We start from the raw sequence: 20,344 nt of genomic DNA, 5'->3' as shown, positions 1-20,344 counted from the left end.
CTACTGATAGTTAACAATATCCTGGATCAAATAATACAGCACCCATCTCCACACTGTACTTTACTTTTTCCTCCAGTGCTGTTGAGCATTTTGAATTATCCAGAATTACTTTTATAGCCTTTGTGTGTGTGTTTTTACCTCCCTTGTACACTGTGCCCTTGGCCTGCTTCATGCTTGGAACAAAGTGGAAGGCTTTAGCTATAATAATTATCCAGTCTGAACAGCCGAATATATGCTGTCTCGATCTTTAGCTCACATCTGGTCTGAGCTCACAATTGCTGGGGGGGAAGGGTGTGGGTTAAGGCATGTTTTAGCAATAAATAGTTTACAACATTTTGACACCCTCTGCATCGACGCAATATTTGGAGGAAGGTCAAGAAGAATAAGGACTTTCAAAGTAGTTTACAGTGGGGACGTCTTTTAATTTGGGTTTTAGGAGAAAAAATGATCCCCACCAAAAAAGTGTATCATTTTAATGGCTTTTTAATACCTTAGCATTTTATTATGATTTATTTGTATTGTGGTGGCACCTAATAGCTTCAGTCATGCTGCAATAGCCCATTATACTAGGTGCTATACAAACACAGAATAGAAAAATGGTTGGTTGGTCCCTGCCCCTAAGAGCTTACAAACTAAGTGTTGTTAGTACAATCTAGGCACCATCTTAGTATATAGAATTTTTTTCAAAGTCCTTTCTGAGAAGGAACCCTGAGCTACAGTGGTCAAAGAAAAGTGAGAAGTGAGTAGTTGGAATCCATCTCAGGTGTGCACAGAAACCCAGTGTTTTAGTCCTAGACAACGACAAGGCAGATTGAAATTCTCTGTCTGATCTGGCTCTGTGAAGACGTCTTTAGCTTTATCTCTTTACCCTCTCAGCTCTATTTCACTTCCTTGATCTCTTCAGGAGGTGCTATCTATGCAGAAATCTATTCCACATACACTGCTGTGGTATTTTAGTGCCTGACTCAAGTCTAAGTGACTTCAAAGCAGGTTATAAATGTGCAGTCTCACCTTAATTGACACAAGGGATCACTTTTCTTATTCCAAAGATGACTTTCTAGTTCATAAGGCAGTCACATTCGTGCTCCTGAGCCACATGTACAAATCCCAGTGACAAAGCAAGAGCTTGCCATGGGTCTTCTGAGCCTTGAGGTAACGATATCAGAAGGACAGAACAGGTCACGCTGGTGAGGGAGTGGCACTATATGTGAAGCTGCATGAAAACTTTAAAAAGAGACCATAATAGAGGCTCAACTTAAATGTATACCCCAAATTAAAATACATAGTCAGAGAACCAAAAAAGTGCCACCGTGGCTAAACAGCAAAGAAAAAGAAGCAGTGAGAGGCAAAAAGGCATCGTTTAAAAAGTGGAAGTTAAATCCTAGTGAGGAAAATAGAAAGGAGCATCATCATCATCATGTTCCCATTACGCCTCTGACGTTTAGGGCAGTGACAAAGCTCCTCCACTCCTGTCTGTTTCTGCCAAGTCTTTCAATGGTTCCCCAGCTGTGTCCCAGGTTTTTCAGCTCGGCTTCCACAGTTCTCACCATGTTGTTTTCGGGTGGCCTCATTTTCGCTTGCCTTCAGGTGTCCATCTTATTGCTACTCTGGTGATAGAATCAGTTTCCATCCGAAGCACATGGCCAATCCATCTCCAACGCCTCCTTTGGATTGATGGTGCTCATATCCTCTTGGCTGAACTGTGTCAATAGATCTTGGTTTGAGATTGTTCTGGGCCAAAAGATACAGAGGATTTTTCTGAGGCAGGTTGTATAGAATGAAGATAGTTTGGACATGTCAGACTTTCTCATTCCCTAGCATTCTGCGCTATAAAGTAACGTTGAAAGTATGCAGTTCTGATAAATCTTGAGTTTGGTTTTGGTTTTGTATGTTGATGATTTCCAGACTGTATTTAAGCTCCTGAAGGTGTTCCTGGCTTTATTGATTTTGTTCCAGGTGTCCTGGCTTGTTCCATGGTCCTGGTTGATGGTGCTGCCCAAATATGTGAATGTTTCTACATTGGTGAGAACATAATCCTCTATCCGTACTGGTGATGGTGAGGCAATATTAAAGGTCATGATATCTGTCTTATTACAGTTGATTTTCAATCCAATTTGCTGGCTGAATGCGTTGAGTCGAGTTGTTTTTTCTTGTATATGGCATTGGGTACGTAATAGGAGAGCAAGATCATCTGTGAAGTCCAAGTCTTCAAGGGATGAGAAGGGTGTCCATTTAATGTCTCTTGGCATGTCTTCTGTTGCTTGCTGCATTACCCAGTCAATGGCAATGTTGAAGAGGACTGCAGACATGACACACCCCTGACGTACTCCTGTTTTGACTTCAAAACTGAGTTCACTGTGATCAACACTGCATGTAAAGTTGATATAAAAGCTTTTGATGATGTTGATTATATGGAGAGGGATTCCATATGCCTGCAGAATGTGCCATAGGCTGGTCCTGTGAATGCTATCAAAAGCCTTCTCAAAATCTATGAAATTCATGTAGAGTTGCCATTGCCATTCTAAGTATTGTTCTATTATGTTTCATAGAGTGAAGATCTGGTCTGTGCATCCATGCCCTTTCAGAAAACCAGCTTGCTCTTTTCTGAGAATGCTATCAAATGCCTCTGATATATGCTGAACTATGATCTTACACAATACTTTGCTTGGCACAGATAAAGATGTGATACGACACCAGTTATTACAATCACTGAAAGTTCCTTTTCTTGGTATCTTCACTATAACTCCATTGGTCCACTCATCCGGCACTTTTTCCCTTCCCAGACTGATGTAAATAGAGGGGCCAGGACAGATGCTGCTAACTCTGGATTTACCTTGAACAATTCTGCATTCAAGTTATCCTTGCAAGGAGCTTTCCCATTTTTTAAGGATTTGATGGCTTCAATTATCTCTTCCTTACCTGGGGTGTCTGTGTTGATATCAACATCTTCTTCTGCCTCCTGGATGTTTGCTTCCTCTTTAGGTGGCTCCCTGTTCAGCAATTCTTTGAAATTCTTTGTCCAGCGCATTTCTTGTTCTTTTTCTATTGTTAATAGGTGGCCTTGTTTGCCCCTGATGAGAGTGTTTCTTGGTGTCTGCTGTTTACCACTGATAAGCTGTGTCATTTTGTAGATGGTTCCTTGTTTACCACGAGCAGCTGCATCCTCTGCTTGTGTTGCCAGATTATCAATATAATGTCATTTATCCCCTCTCACAAGGCATTTGACCTCCTGGTGCGCCTTGCTATACTGCTCGTGGTATTTGTTCTTTAACTTCTGGGATTTTCTGTCTAAAATTTTTTTCTTCAGGGCTCTTCTGGTGTCTATGGCATTCCATGTGCTGGGTGTAATCCATTCCTTCTTTCTCTTCTGCCTGTAGCCTAGACAGGCTTCACTGCTCTGTTTATAAATTGCTGTTACTTTGTCCCACTTCTTATTGATCTCATCTGCATTCCGCTCCTCTTCATCAAGATCTGCAAGTGCTTGAAACCTGTTCTTTAACTGTAGAATGAAGGCTTTCTGTATTTCAGGGGACTTTAGTTTGTCAATGTCATAACATCTATGTCCCCTGTTTGGTGGACCCACACTTCTCAGTTTTAGCTTGATGGAGGCTGTCACAAGGTGGTGGTCGCTGCGTACATCTGCACTTCTCACTTTCACCTGTCAGTGAGCGTCACCATTTGCCATTGATCATGATATGGTCAATCTGGTTCTTATCTCTGCCATTTGGAGAACACCATGTCAGCTTGTGAATTTCACAGTGTTGAAATAGGGATCCGCCAATGACTAGGTCATTCATATTACAGAAATCAACAAGCCTTTCTCTGTTTTCATTCATGGTGCCACACCCATGTCTTCCCATTGCTCTGTCATTGTTTGTGTTGTCCTTACCGACCTTGGCATTCAGGTCTCCCATGACGATAGTTAGGTCGCACCATGGTACTCTCACTAACTCCGCCTGTAATGTAAGGTAAAATTTGTCCTTTACTTCATCACTGTCATTTGTCGGAGCATAGCACTGAATCAGGGTGACATTATTGTGTTTCCCTTTCAGTATGGCTCTCATAAGTTTGCTAGCATGAAGACTGAAGTGCTCAACATCGAGACAAAAACCAAACTTGGTTTTTGAAACATACGGACAAGGTATGAAACAGGGAAGCTAGCTCAGGTCACAGCAGAGATGAGACGCTACAGCTTACACATACTGGGGGTCAGCAAGAGCAGATGGACGGGATCATGAAAATTAACAACAACCTCAGGAGAAACTCTGCTGTATTCTGGATGGGATGATATACAACACCATGAGGGTGTTGCCATCCTTTTGAAGAAGGGAGTGGAGCATTCCCTGCTTGAATGGAAGTCCATTAGAAAGGAGCATGAACTCTGGCAAATGAAGGATAAAAATATAATTAGGAAGGCCAAAAAAGAATTTTAAGAACAGTTAGCCAAAGACTCAAAAAGTAACAGCAAAATTTTTTTTAAGTACAACAGAAGCAGGAAGCCTGCTAAATAATCAGTGGGGCCACTGGACAATCGAAATGCTAAAGGAACACTCAAGGACGATAAGGCCACTGCAGAGAAACTAAATGAATTCTTTGCATCAGTCTTCACGGCTGAGGATGTGAGGGAGATTCCCAAACCTGAGCCATTCTTTTTAGGTGATAAATCTGAGGAACTGTCCCAGATTGAGGTGTCATTAGAGGAGGTTTTGGAACAAATTTATAAACTAAACAGTAATAAGTCACCAGGACCAGATGATATTCACCCAAGAGTTCTGAAGGAACTCAAATCTGAAATTGAAGGACTACTAACTGTAGTCTGTAACCTATCATTTAAATCAACTTCTGTACCGAATGACTGGAGGATAGCTAATGTGATGCCAATTTTTAAAAAAGGGCTTCAGAGATGATCCTTGCAATTACAGGCCAGTAAGCCTGACTTCAGTTTTGGGAAAAACTGGTTGAAACTATAGTAAAGGACAAAATTGTCAGACACATAGATGAACATAATTTGTTGGGGAAGAGTAAACATGGTTTTTGTAAAGGGAAATCATACCTCACCAATCTACTAGAATTCTTTGAGGGGGTCAACAAGCATGTGGACAAGGAGGATCCAGTGGATATAATGTAATTAGATTTTCAGAAAGCCTTTGACAAGGTCCCTTACCAAAGGCTTTTAAGCAAAGTAAGCTGTCATGGGATAAGAGGGAAGGTCCTCTAATGGATTGGTAACTGATTAAAAGATAGGAAACAAAGGGTAGGAATAAATGGTCAGTTTTCAGAATGGAGAGTGGTGTCTCCCAGGGATCTGTACTGAGACCAGTCCTATTCAACATATTCATAAATGATCTGGAAAAAGGGGTAAACAGTGAGGTGGCAAAATCTGCAGATGATACAAAACTACTCATGATAGTTAAGTCCCAGGCAGACTGCGAAGAGCTACAAAAGGATCTCTCAAAACTGTGTGAGTGGGCAACAAAATGACAGATGAAATTCAATGTTGATAAATGCAAAGTAATGCACATTGGAAAACATAATCCCAACTATACATATAAAATGATCGGGTCTAAATTAGCTGTTACCACTCAAGAAAGAGATTTGGGAGTCTGTTGTGGATAGTTCTCTGAAAACATCCGCTCAATGTGCAGCGGCAGTCAAAAAAGTGAACAGAATTTTGGGAATCATTAAGAGGGATAGATAATAAGATAGAAAATATCATATTGCCTCTATATAAATCCAATGCATGCCCACATCTTGAATACTGCCTGCAGATGTGGTAGACCCATCTCAAAAAAGACATATTGGAACTGGAAAAGATTCAAAAGAGGGCAACAAAAATGATTAGGGGTATGGAACAGCTTCCGTATGAGGAGAGATTAATAAGACTGGGACTTTTGGGCTTGGAAAAGAGACGACAAAGGGGGGATATGATAGAGGTCTATAAAATCATGACTGGTGTGGAGAAAATAAATAAAGAAGTGTTATTTACTACTCATAACACAAGAACTAGGGGTCACCAAATGAAATTAATAGGCAGCAGGCTTAAAACAAACAAAAGGAAGTATTTCTTAACACAACACACAGTCAACCTGTGGAACTCTTTGCCAGAGGATGTTGTGAAGGCCAAGACTATCACAGGGTTCAAAAAAGAACTAGATAAATACATGGAGGATAGGTCCATCAATGGCTACTAGCCAGGATGCGCAGGGATGGTGTCTGTAGCCTCTGTTTGCCAGAAGCTGGGAATGAGCAACAGGGGATGGATCACTTGATGATTACCTGTTCTGTTTATTCTGTCTGGGGCACGTGGTGTTGGCCACTATCGGAAGACAGGATACTGGGCTAGATGGACCTTTGGTCTGACCCAGTCTGGCCATTCTTATGATGTTATGTGAGCATTTTCAATTCGAGGAAAACAAAGCTGAGCAATTATGGCAGCTAAACTGGGCTAGTGGGAGTCCTTTTATTTGACAAGATGTGATCCACCATCTGTATGAATTGATTCTGATTCATATGGGGCAGGGTGATGTGTCACCTTATAGTTTTCATTTAATGGGAAACACACATGACAACCCCTCTAATAAGTATTCAAGAATCCCATGAGTGTTCCATGCCCATACAGTACCTTTTTCTGCAATCAAATGCCTTTTTTTAAAAGTAAGGATTTTTTTAAAATGGGAAGGGATCATTGTCTAGCATCTAGAGAACAGGGAGCCAGGACTCTTGGGTTATAGTCCTAGTTTCCCTTGTGTGACCTTCTCCTGTGGACATTTCTGTGCTTCTTCTGTAAAATATTTGCATACCCAGGGATGTCATGAGGCTTAGTTAATTAAGAAAATAAACACAGCTGGACCCAATCTCAGCAAGTTCCAAGAGCAGTAGGAGGTGAAAGTTATGAAAATCAGAGCGCTTTGGGAAAAATGATTCTAGCTGAGTGCTCACAACTCACTGATAATCTCCACTGGATAAAAAATATCTCAAGGTTAATCATACAAACACAGAAGTGCAGCAGTTTTACCCCTATGTTTTGACTGAGGTGATGACAAGTAAATGAGACACATTTGTCTGAAGTAAACAGATTCCTCCACCATTTTGAGGAGTGTGAGGAAATAGTTAATGTAGCGCTCAAGGAAAGGGCTATGACTCAGAACCTGGAGGCCTCTATTTATCCTAAGTCCAGAGATAGCATGGGCAGCTGCAGGTAGACGTGACCTCTACTACCCCACCTCTGATGTGGAGGAGACCATGAAGGACACAGGGTAGTTAGTTCTGCATCCATTTCATTGCTTGGGCTCTGTGTAGTACATGTAGTCAGTAGTATGTGCAATTCAAGTTTGCATCTCTAGGTCTCCTTTAGTTTGTACTCTGACTTTTATACAGGATATAGCAGTGTAGCTTTTAAGTAAATGGATGGAGTATGTATTGCAACAGCTCTGGTGTCATCTCCAGCATGGGTGGCAGGTACCATAGGCTGGGGGAGGCTGTGCCTCCCCAAACAGCCATGCGTGGTCCCGCTCACACTCCACCCCCAGGTTACCCCCACCCTCCGCTTCCGACTCTGAGTCTGTGTGCAGCTCCTGTCCCCCAGTGCTGGCCCCAGCTGGGGCAGGGCTGTCCGCCCACCCTCCCAGTGCTCCAGGGTTGGGAGGGCTGCGGCCACACACCACCCGTCCTCCTGGCGCTCCAGTCCGGGGTAGGAGGAGTTAGCCTGGGGAGAGGGCCAATGGCCACGGTGGGCGGGTTCTGGGCTACGGCGGCGGGGGGGGGGGGCGCAGAAAGGGCATGGCCTTGGGTGGAAGGGGTGGGGCTGGGGACTGGCACTACTATGATATAAATAAATAATAATAAAACTTCCATTGACTTCAGTGTGAGAAAGATCAGTTCCTGTATAAGATCAAAAGGCTGTATTTTCTCCTTATCATGAAAAAAAAAAAAATAATTAGTCAAGCTATCTACGTGGCTATATGAATTTCCCTCATTGTCCCTAGCGAACCTAGGCCCTCATCACAAACAGTATCTGATGGACTCAAACCAAAATTTAATAGTATTATTGCACACCATATGTCCACCAGATGATTAACTTTAAGCAATGGGGTCAAAGGGAGAAAGAGAGGCTGAGAGCAAAGAACAGATTGTGTTTGTGGATTTCCTTTTTCACTCTTATCTTCATCAGGAACAGCAGTTTCACATTATCACCCCGGAAGAAGGGCCCCAGTTGCCTGCAAAATGTAAACCGTTCAGTTCTCCTGATTTATTAAATCAACACTGGGAAGCAGTGAAACAAGTCTGATGCTGGTGGGCACACATGCTGCCAACTGTCACTATGAGTGTCATTCTATTTACATCAGCATGGTGGAAACCAGCAGAAGACTCAGAAAGTCCTGTATTAGGCGAAACATGGAATTCCAGCTGCTTGGGGAGAGGAGTTTCTTGACACACGTGAAGTACTAGGAAGCTGCATTGGGCTTACAGCCCAGTGGCTAGGGTGTCAGCCTAATACTCTAGGAGACCTGGATTCCCTACTCTGTAACACACTTCCTTGGGGAAGTCACTTAGTCTCTCTGTGCCTCAGTTCCCCATCTGTAAAATAGGGCCTCTTGCACTGCCCTACCTCACAGGAGTGTTATGTCAATCTATACATCAAATATTGTGAGGTGCTCGGTTTCTCTGGTAATGTGTGCCATACAAGTACCTAGGATACATGGATGAGCAAAAGGTCTGCATATAGCTTTCCCTTAAAGCCACCCTTCTGTCTCCATGTTAAAGATGAACAAGCCTGAAAACAATTCATATCCAGATGCCTGTTTAAAGGTTGAGTGTCAGATCCTGCTATCAAATGCATGAGATTGGGGAGCAACTTCTTACTCACCCTGATTTTAGAAAAAAAGCTTTTCAAACATCGTTGTGTTAGTCCATCTCTCTGAGAGGCAGTCACTAGGTCAACAGAAAAATCCTTCTGTCAACCTAGCTGTGTCTACACCAAGGGCGAGGTTGACCTAACCTAATTACAGTGCTCAAGGTGCAAAATTTTTCACAACCCTGAGCAACATAGCTAGGTTGACTTAAGTTTTATGTGTAGACTAGCCCTAGTCATTCCAGACACTGGCCATTGGCAGATACTTGAGGTCCAACTATTCTATTCTTGCCTGTCATTGACCTGTTCTGTGACCATAAGTAAGTCACTTTACCTCTCTTTAGTGAAGCAAATGGATGATGAAAATACTCACCTCTGTAATACATTTTGAGATCTATAAATGAAGGTTGCTACACTGCTGTTAGTATTTTCTTTCTTATCCACCATATAGTTTCTGTGTTTGCTTTTCCTTGTGAATACTTTCAAACGTTTATTTTTGCTTTATAATTTTCAAAGCACGAGAGAGAATTGCCAAGAAAATTCCAATCTTATAATAACTGTATCAACTTCAAAATATTAATACACCATACAGTAATAAATAAAAAAGTAAAGAGTTAGTGTCATTGTTCTTGTATATGCAGCAGAGGTGAATAAGAGAAAATGAGGATGCCCAACTAAAGTAAGGTTTGTAGAGCTGTTGAGTTGCACTGTCTGGTTAACGATGATGTCAGTGATTAATTCCATTGCCATCATTACTTATTTCATTTCCAGGCTTGGGACTAATCTCCTGCCACCAATTTGCCTAAGTCGTTTTAGAATTGATAACAGAGTTTCAGTCCCCAGGATAAGATCTTCCTCTCCTGCCAATGTGCTAAGGATCAAGTGTGAATTTTTTATCCTGGGTCAAGCTAACCTAATCTATCTCCCTACAAACACTCCTTGCACAGACACACAGACTGCATCAGGCAAACTCTCAACCATAAATCATTCACGGTCTGAACCTTTTAGACTAGTCTGTAAAGGAGAAACAGAGGAGAGAGAGGAAAGGGAGGGGTGGGGGCAATCCCAAGCATCAAGAGCTTTTCAGCCATATGTGTGTAAAAATTCTCTTCCCATATCATGTGACACAAGGAAGAGGCTCAAACCCATTACACAATAATAAAAATATGCCTTTGGCAAAGTTGAGCCAAAACCTGAAGCGGCTGCAGGAAGCTGGGAATAGAAGCGACCGGAATAAACTTTTTAAAACGCAGTTTGAGGACTTGAATTTTCAAGCTACCCTCAGAAAGGAAGCTGTCTGCAGCAATAACTGGGATTCATGCTAAAATGTGTCACAACGATTTGCAATGAAACATCTGCTTAAGATTCAGTAGATTTTCCAGTGCAGGTCAAGATCTTACTGACGAGATTAGTGCTGGTAAGTAGAATTCCCCCCCCCCCTTTTTTTTTTTTTAATCCTTAACTTTGAAACACTGGCTAAATAAGGTCTAGATTACTGAGCAGCCAGGTTTCCAAGTTATGCAAAGGAATCCTTAATGGCAACAGTCTTGAATTAAAAGAAATATTACAGTGGGAAAATGCTTGTCATAGAGTTTTCGGGGCTCAGCCAGCCCAGGGAAGTTTTTTCTCTGTTCTTTAACTGGTGACTTGTATAATGAGGTTTTCTACACAAAGCTACTGAGGGATTGGCACAGGCATCAGCTGCTTGCTTAATGGCAGGGACAGTAATGCAACCCAAAGCGTAAGGATATTGTTCTCCTTTTTTTGAAGTGTAACGTTATCAGCATTTTGCCTAACAACAGACAATGGGCCAAATTCAGACCCGATGTAAATCTATTGACTTTCACTGAGCTACACAAGCGATTAAATGGATCCATTTTAAACATGCCACCCTAGTTATTAATCGCACACCTTGTTTAAATCAAATAATTGTTTTCTTTTGTGTGGACGAGTGCTTTGCTGCTATCATTAGGGTGATACTTTATTATAATGACCAGTAATGAGAATTATAATAAAAGGGAAATCAGTCATTTTAAGAACATTAGGACCTTTTGAATTATACCGCAAGAATCTGGGGTGAGGAGGTTGTTGTTTTATTTAACAGATGTCCAAATATTTATGGGAAAGATTGGAATGCAAGGATTTAGCTAATCTTTTAACTTACAAATCCGTGTTAGAAGACACTGTAAGGTCATAAGGCAGCAGGGAGGAAATATAATTCAGGCAACACCAGTTAATAGCCTGCATGGTCAAAGCTTACAGTCCCTATTCAGGCAATACAGAACACCATATATTTTTAGCCTCATTTGTCAATTACTGTGTAGTGAAGCTCCCTCCCACTCATCCCCTTCAAACACCCCCCACCTCCAACTTGAACTTTTTAGCTTCCTTGAAGGAAATTTACCACTGAGTCAGGTCATCGGTCACCACACAACCACTTTCCTACTTGGATAAACCGCTCTAGGATTTTTACTCTGACTTTACATTTCCAAGGCAGCTGAAATGCAATAAAGAATGTATACTATAGCAGTGTTTTCAAGCTATCTGATGTGGGGGACTGGCAATTTTTTTCTCCCAATGTGCCAGGGACCGGTGCCATATTATTATCCTATTCAACGCTCTTATGAGGAAACTCGCCGCAGATCGGCAGCCGATGGCTCGCAGATCAGCACTGGTCTACGGACCACCACTTTGAGAAGCACGTTAACTATGGTACATGACAATAAAAAGGATGTTCTTCCAACCATTCATCCATGGCTCATTCATGGTGTCCGGCCAAAACTTTTTCTTGCCTGGATTCTCTTTTCACTTCCTAATTTTTATTTTTATTTATAGTTGCCGTATCGTATTCCCTAAAAGCAGGAATACCTGAGTTCTGACACTGACCCATTCCATAGTCTTAGGCAAGTCACTTCTCATTTCGCCCCAGAAAAATCAGTGTATTAAAATGACATTACTAAACTGAAGGGGTAATGAGAGGATTATTATTATTTACTACCAGTATTGTGGGAGCAGCTGGGAACCACAGTTACAGACCAGGACCCATTTGTGCTAGGTGCTGTGTAAACACAGAACATAGACAGTCCCTGCCCTGAAGAGCTTCCAATAATTAGCTGATGTTTGTCAGACACTTTACAAGTGCTGTGTATTATTACACAACGGATATATTTTTGATCAAACATTCAACAACACCCTGAATATAGAAAACATTCTCATTGAATGTTGTTCAACCTGTAATATCTCAACTGAAATCTTGCAATATGCCAAACTTTTTCTTTCTGACCTTTGCTACTGGGACCATTGTCTGAAGTTTGGAGAGTCCAGGGTCATATGTTGATCTGGTTCCAATATGCTTTTTGAAGCTGAGTGAGAGAGAGAGAGAATTGGAATCCCTCAGTGGGCATCTATCCTGCCCCCAGGGAGGCTTTCTTCCTAAACTTAACAAGATTGTGATTGGCTTATGTCCTGAAGTACGAGGCATTATATCCTTTCCAAAAGTCCTGTTTTTCTTTTCTAATTACTACTATAAAGGATACCTTGTTGCAATGAATTCCACAGGATAATTAAGCATTTATCGGTTTTAAATTGGCTGCCCTTCATCATCCACTGTGCCCTTATTCTAGGATTATGACAAAGTAAACCAAAGTGTTCAATTTAGTTTCTCTATGCCATTTGTTACTCTGTACAACTCCATATTGTTCCCTTTTATTCATCTCTTCTTTACACTAAACAGCCCTCCTCTTTTCAGTCTCTCTTCCTAAGGAATTTTATCCATGCCTCTATTTCTGTTGCCGGTCTCAGAATTATGGCGGGTTGGGAATTTTTCAACAAAACTGAAACTTTTCACAAAAAGTTCTTGGGTCTAGGATTCAATGAGCAAGATACCTGCCCCATATGTGCAAAAGCCTGGTGGTTAGGGTATTCATCTGGGGTGTGAAAGACACAGGTTCTGCATCAGGCAGAGCAGAGATTTAATTTGACTCTCCCACAGCCCTCTTGAGTTCCCTAATTACTCAGCTGTTTGGGAGGGTTTCTCTCTCTCAAAAGGTTTTGGGTTTGCCCCAAAATAGGATGGGAACATTTTTGAAATCTCAGAGACTTTTGCGGGACAGGAAAACTATTTCCCTCCCCAGCTCTGCTCAGAATGCCCTCTATTTCCATTAGGCCCTATTTGTGATGGGTGAACAGAACTGAACAGAATTCCAGGGCTGACCAGTAGTATCAGAATATTTTCAGTGTCATTCTCCATTGCATTCCTTAGGTATCCTACCATTCTATTTGCTTTTTATTATTATTGTTGTTGTTGTTGCTGGACATTGAGCAAAGGTCTTTATTCATCTGCCCACGGTGATACCTGTTCTGTGGTTTCAATCTCCAACGCTATTAATCTGACACCTTTCACCAGCCGTAAATTGACTTAAATATGTATTAAGCAAGAAAGAACACAGAAATGAGATGATCAAAATAGCTCAGGAACTGAACCCTTTCCAGAGATCTGTTTTATGTCTCTCACTCCTCTGCATGTTCTTAATTATATACATTGAAAAAGTGTGGGGCACTCAATACAATGTTAATTTGTAGCATAGTTTCCCAATGGATTTGCAATAAGAAGTTACGTGGCTCTTGGAGGACACAATACTACATATTCCCTCCCCTTCAGAGAGCGTGAGCAGGGAAGGATGTTAGATGTGTGTTCTGCACAATACTTTTAATAATAATCTCAGTTTCTAATGTCTGGGCTAATTAGAGCATCAGTAACCTGATTCAAAGCTCCTTTAAGTCAATGGGAATCTTTCTCTTGACTTCAATAGGGTTTGGATATAGCCCCAGGAGTCTGCAGTGTTCCTATTGACAATGAAGGAGTCAGTCCTACATGGCGCTCAATGCCCTCATTCCGCACCTCACAGAATCAGGCCCCTAATTCACATATTGTCATAATTGTCTCTAAATTATATCATTAGGTCCCTCTTCTGTCACCCTCACTCACAGTTTGTTGCTCCTCACTCCATGAGTGGTATCACTGAATAGGTGTAAAGGGTATCAGAATCTGGAATACTCTGAAACCAGATTAAGTACTGTATATCAGTGAGTAGACGCCTCTGCTATTACATTTAAATCGGTTTATTTTACATGCTAATGGGCTAACTTCCATGAAACACCATGAAAGTGAATGGGATTACAGAGATGTAACTAAGAGCAGAATTTGCCTCAATGTAACAGGGAGAGGGGAGGAACTACAAGAGGAAACAGACACAACCAGATTTGGATTTTAGTTAATGGTACCCATTTCCAGTGAGGCTTGAGCTAGAATTCTTAACCAAACAACACGGAGGCACAAAAAACAGAGGGAGGGAAAATGAGCCGACTTGGTGTGAGGTTAGGAAAACATCAGGGGATGAGAATACAGTATAAAGAAGGCAAAGCAAGATGGGGGAGCCTGGAAGGGGAAGTGAAGAGGCAGAGAATAAAGTACTGAAGAATGTCAGTGATCTCCTGCCAGTTCTGACAGCTGTGAGGAGATAACAGCTGCAGCCTATATTCAGAGTTAGAGAGACTCTGATATGTGATATTAGGCTGTAGAGTGTGCTGCTTGCTGTGTGGACTGGAATTGATGGAGACATGATAAGGAATCAGAAGGGTAGATAGACATCTTTGCTCAGCAAGTCTAAGAGTGAGGAGAGGTGGATGTTGGATTTGTAGCCCTTGGGCAAAACCAAGTTAAAAAAAAAATCTTGGCTGAGATTTTGGCAGACTGGGAAATAAATGGATCTGAAAAAACAGCTTTCTAGTGAAAATAGGTAGAGTTCTCAACTTCTCAACCACACTTGACAAGTGCTGCTGACAGTTCAGGAATCCTTTGGAGTATTCAGGAGTTACCTCTCTAGATCCCTGAGTAATGAGAAACATGAGAGTCCAGCAATAAGGATTCTAGCTCTGTTCAAAGGCAGCAAATCACTCCCTTCACCCCACGCCATTACTGCTACTCTGCATTTCACAGCTTTCAGGGATCAAGCATAAAAAAGAGAAATAGCAAAGAAAGAAGAAGATATAATGATAAGGGTTGGGGAAAGAGGTGACAGCAGGAGATGAAAGAAAGAGGGGTCTGAGGAAACAAAGGCCCTTTTTGTTATCCTCAAACCTGCTTTCCCATCCCTTTGCTTGTCCCCCCGTCATTTCTGGTAACCAGACTGGCAAACCCCAATTTGGGGGTGATCTTGGAGTAGATAAGGTTCAGCTGTCCAGTCCATTTCAATGCAGAGGTCATAAGAGAACAAAGGAGAGGGGTTAAGCCAGGGGCATTCTCATTAGGGGAAGAGGAAAGTGGATGTGTAGGTAAGGGTAACAATGTGACTGTCCAAGAGAGAGGATCCCAGATTCAAATGGGGTGGTTCACTTCACTCCTCCAGCCACCAAAACAATACAACTAGCCCCAATTGAGAGGAGAAACACTCCTTCTCCTCCCCACACACCCTGGCAAGGTGGGTAGGGATACTTTTGTGTGTATACTGGACTGCCATGGTACATGTCAGTAAACCCCTCTGTTTCATTATGACAGGTTTCACCATGATCACTGTGGTTCTGCTCATCTGGACCGTGCCCTGCGTAGCTAATCAGCTTCTCAGTGGCTTTGTTAAAGGAGAATTTCAGAAAGGTTCCCACCAGCTCATATGCAGCATGCCAGGGCCACAGGGCCCTCCTGGCCCTCCAGGAGCACCAGGGTCTCCAGGAATAATTGGGCGAATGGGGTTTCCAGGGAAGGATGGAAAAGATGGCGAGGATGGGGAGAAAGGAGAGCATGGAGAGGAAGGTAAGAGGGAACTGCCTCTTAGAGCTTTGTTAACACTTCAGGCTATCCTGGTGAAGAGTAGAGGTTCAGAAAACTCAGGGAGATTTGAAAAAAACAGCTGCTCCCAGACATAGGTGCTGAGCATATAGTAGGGGTGCTGAGAGCCATTGAACCAAACTGTAAACCTTCTATATGATGGAAACCACTTCAAGCAAGCAGCCCTAGTTCCAGCACCTATGCTCCCAAACCCATACTTGGGCCATTGTCCCAGTTCTGAGTTTCACCTGACGTTTCTCACCTGTCATGCAACTGTCTTGTCTAGCAGTTCCAGCCCTGCTCCTAGCTCAGTCTCACATCTAGCAGCTCCCAGAAAGGGGCCCAGGTCTGACTCGAATTCGGTACTATCTTTCTGTACTCAGAGACAGGGTAATTCAAGCATTCCTGCCTAAAGCATTCAAAGCTGATCAAAATGAAAGTGGAAGTAATTCTATTTTACATACAGATGATCTGATTCCGCAGGTTCTGAGCAAATAAAATGGAGGCTCAGATAAAACAGTGACTGAATTAAGTAAGGCACCCTGTTCCAAACAGGTCATGTTAAACCACTGGGGGAATTTTATTTCACACTAATTCATTCTCAGTAATTGAGATCCATGATTCTTTTCTTTCATGCCTGCCTAGAAAGTCCTAGGTGACATCTCTTATTGCTGACCCTTCCCAAAGTGAGATTTTGCTATATTATCTCATAGCTCATTATTACTCCAACATAGCCAAGTGGCTGTAGGAGCATTTCATTTTGCAAAGTCTTCTCTTTGTGAGACAGCATGTTTAGTGGCTGGAGAGGAAGGATTGGCCAGTGTTTAAGAGGCTCGTGTGGGACTCAGGACTATATTCATTTCCCTGCTCTGCCAGACTTCCTCTGTGACCTTGGACAAGTCACCTAGCCTCGCTCTGCCTCAGTTCCCCATCTGTAAAATGGGGATAATAGCAGTGCCCTCCCTCACAGATGTGCTGTGAAGATCAATACATTAGATTTTAAGGTATTCAGATAGTATGGTAATGAAGGCCAGATTCTTCACTCTCACTGTCACCTTCCCGACTTCCTTTTGCTTCTTACACCCACAAAGTGAATCCTGTCTTAAATTAGGTTTTGTTCTTTCACATTGTCTGCACAGTGGGACCCTTTTCATAGAATCATAGAAATGTAGGCTGGAAGGGACCTCAAAAAGTCATCAAGTCCAGCCCCCCTGTGCTGCGGCAGGACCATCCCTGACAATCTCCAACCTGTTCTTAAAAACCTCTAGTGATGGGGATTCTGCAGCCTATTCCAGAGCTTAAGTACCCTGAGAGTTAGAAAGGGACCCTGAGAGGTCATCTATTCCTGCACTGAGGCAGGACCAAGTATACCTAGACCGTCCCTGCCAGGTGTTGGGAGGTTTACATCCTGTTTCTTTGAACAAATGTCTATGGCACAGAAACTCCCATCACAGTCAGTATTAACTGGCAGTTCCAGCAGAGATGCCAAGGGCAAACGGACATGTGAACTGAACTCTCTTTCTACTCTGCAACTGAGGATCGAGGCACCAAGAGAGGATGGTGTGTGGGGGGGAAGCCTGCACTATTTCTATCTGTGTTGTCCATGGATAAATGGAGGACGTCACTTTCTAACATTGTCAGGCTCACTCTGCACCCTTCCAGCAGTACTCATTTAAATGTGTTGCAAAATGTGAGGAAAACTGAGGTTCCTTTGTTATAATGTACATTCTGAATGTTTGTGTTAGAAAAGGCAACATGATTGACAGATCTCAGTACCCATCCAGCCCCAGGTATTATTTCATTAAAATCGCCCATAGATGGGGATCCTAGCTGGTTTCTTCCCATATGATAATTTAGTGTTGTAACGATAACACCGCCTTCACACCTGATCACATTGTTCACTAAAAACCTCACTGAAGGCAATTTGTCTTCTAGGTCCCCAAGGCAGAACTGGAAACCCAGGCAAACCAGGACCAAAGGGGAAAGCAGGCGCCATCGGCAAAGCAGGTCCACGAGGTCCGAAGGGTATTAAGGGAAATCATGGGAAAAATGGAGTGCAAGGAAAGAAAGGACCCAAAGGGAAAAAGGGCGATACTGGGATGCCAGGACCATGCAGCTGTGACACCAAAAAAGCCAAATCTGCCTTTTCAGTCGCAGTCACCAAAAGCTACCCGAGAGAGAGGCTGCCCATCAAATTTGACAAGATCCTTATGAATGAAGGAGGGCACTACAATGCTTCCAGTGGGAAATTTATATGCAGCATTCCTGGTATTTACTACTTCACTTACGACATAACTTTGGCCAATAAACACTTGGCCATTGGGTTGGTCCACAACGGGCAATACCGAATAAAGACATTTGATGCCAACACTGGTAACCACGATGTGGCCTCTGGGTCAACCATTATTTCCCTGAAACAGGATGATGAGGTGTGGTTGCAGATCTTCTACTCGGAACAAAACGGGCTCTTTTATGATCCCTACTGGACAGACAGTTTATTTACCGGCTTTCTTATATATGCTGACCAGGATTATCTCAATGAAATATAGGAGGAGACTGTCAAAATATAGGAAGCGAGTTTGGGAGCTTATACAAGCAAAGTACAGCTTTAAGTGTGTATGTGTGAGATAATCATAGGACTCTGCATTCTTAGAGCTGTAAGGCTGCATTGGCTAGTTGGAAGTCTCCCATACCATTAAAGCATTGTATTTGAATGTCATTTAAGTTTTAGCACAAGCTTTCCTATAACCTTTACCTAGAGATAAAGGGAAGATACTCAGCATATAGTTTACTTGGAGGTGGGGAGCAATTATCACTTGGTATCAGGTGTTTCCCACCAGGATTGTCCTTTTATTGGGTTTGTACAGCCCCTAGCATAATGAGCTCCGAGGTGCTACAGTAATACAAATAGTCTTAGGATCAGTGGGACCACTTTAAAGTACCCTTAATGATTGTTTTTTATAGTCCTTGGAGTTGTCTGTTATATTTTCCTCTACGAAGCATATATGCTGCGGTCAGATTACTATAACTTTAACACCAATGCAGAATCTATATTGTTATTTTTTTTAATTACAAAAAATGAGCCAAAATCTATATCCTGCAACCTCGTATCGGAAGCACTGTTACTGTTAGAGACAGTATCTATCCCCCTGCAGAAAGGATTTTCATTAATTCAAAGTCAAAATTCTGTAACTACTAAAGAGTTGGGCAGTTCTCTGTTAAGATCCTAACAGCAGCTTCATAAGTGCATTATTAATGGGCAAAGCAGTCTGGCCAAAATAGAACTGGTACAAAGACCTCATCTTAGACCCTTCATGGTCAATGGCAAAGCTTCCTGTAAGATGCTGGCTACTCTCAACTCCCATTCAATGGGTATTAATGGCACTCAGTACCTTTCAGAATGCATCCAGTATGCACAAAATCAGATTTTAAGAGAGACCTGAACTGGAATCCTGGATCTGATTCCACCCAAGTTTTGGTAAAGTTGGTATCTGGATCTGGACCCAAGTGTCACATCTCAGGGCTGCATGGGCCAAATGGCCCAGTGAGATTCTGATCCAAATTTGGCGTTTGGGCTCATGCCTTAGACTGAGGACAAACTTTTATTCCATGAACTGTCGTGTGAATTTCACTCCCTAGCTTTTGCTATGCAGGATCTGTTAGCTGCCGCTAAGGCTCTTTTCAAGGGCTTTAATGAATACACATATATATATATCCGATTCCTAAGTGTGGTGACCCACTGCTACAAGATATTGTTTTCAGCGTACCCTGGTAAAATATTACTGATGCTCTGGAATCAACCACATTCAGCTTTGTATTGGTGATAAAAAGGTCAAGAGTTATAACAGATTGTTTTTTTAGCATTCTTCCTTTACCTATAAGCATATCAGCTGGTGATAACAGAGGTATGGTTCTCTAATGTTAGAAGTACTGTAGCAGAATCCAAAGCAATCTTGATATAAAGCTGCTTCAATCTGGCTCTGAGCCCCAGAAATGTCTATTACAAACTCCCCTTTGTAAAACACTCATAATATAGATATCTATCTTGACAGCCAAACAAGCGAAACCCTTCACCTTTTTCCCATTAAACGTGGGCCAAATTCTTTTCTCAGATATGCACTTATGTCTCCCCAGGCATTTCTTTAGTCTCCTTTATTCTATCACTCTAAATGAAAATTCATATGAAGTTCCAGTTCTTTTAATTCTCATGCATTGAAAGGAAATCCCACAAGGTTGGAAACGTGTTTATGTTACTTTTACAAGTCACAATATTTGCATGACTATTAACTACAGTAACTGTGCTGTATCTTGCAAGATCATTAAATTGCTTTTTAAAAACATAAAGCTGAATTCAAACATTGCTGGAATGATCTTGGTTTTATAATAGTTTTCCAGTTAGAAAGTATCTCTACACTGGTGTGCAACTTGAATCACTGACCCAGACTCACTGACCATAGGATCCCCTGAATGGAGAGGAACAACAAGAGGAGACGTGGAAGCAAGGGGAATACTGACTCTACAGCTCACCCCCTCTTTTCCTTGGGCTCATAGACACTCTTCCACCTAGCTGGAGCCTTGCAAAAAAAATGGAGCAGAGGAGAGTTAAGCATTTTCTCCTGCACACCCAGTGGAATTCCAATAGGAAAAGCACTTGAGTATTACATTCACCT

At 42.1% G+C, this 20,344-nt stretch overlaps 1 protein-coding gene across 1 annotated transcript; it reads left to right on the top strand.

Annotated features, from left to right (window-relative positions):
- Positions 1-10,044: 10,044 nt before the first annotated feature.
- C1QTNF2 (C1q and TNF related 2) lies at positions 10,045-20,018 on the top strand. The gene is made up of 3 exons (XM_054037529.1): positions 10,045-10,268; positions 15,408-15,659; positions 17,610-20,018. Exons 2-3 carry the CDS (start codon positions 15,416-15,418, stop codon positions 18,221-18,223), a joined length of 858 nt encoding a protein of 285 aa, XP_053893504.1. The 5' UTR covers positions 10,045-10,268; positions 15,408-15,415; the 3' UTR covers positions 18,224-20,018.
- The last annotated feature ends 326 nt before the right edge of the window (positions 20,019-20,344 follow it).

The sequence above is a fragment of the Malaclemys terrapin genome, chromosome 8 (genome assembly GCF_027887155.1).
Source record: "Malaclemys terrapin pileata isolate rMalTer1 chromosome 8, rMalTer1.hap1, whole genome shotgun sequence".
Taxonomy (NCBI): Eukaryota; Metazoa; Chordata; order Testudines; family Emydidae; genus Malaclemys; species Malaclemys terrapin.
Note: the sequence above shows the minus strand (reverse complement) of the source record. Positions and strands in the feature narration are given on the sequence as shown.

What these genes read in the sequence shown, in the direction of transcription:
- C1QTNF2 (XM_054037529.1), top strand. Translation starts at nt 15,416, where the DNA reads ATGATCACTGTGGTTCTGCTCATCTGGACCGTGCCCTGCGTAGCTAAT. An exon ending in AGGAGAGCATGGAGAGGAAG is followed by an intron (nt 15,660 to 17,609) that starts GTAAGAGGGAAC and finishes TTTGTCTTCTAG; the next exon opens with GTCCCCAAGGCAGAACTGGA.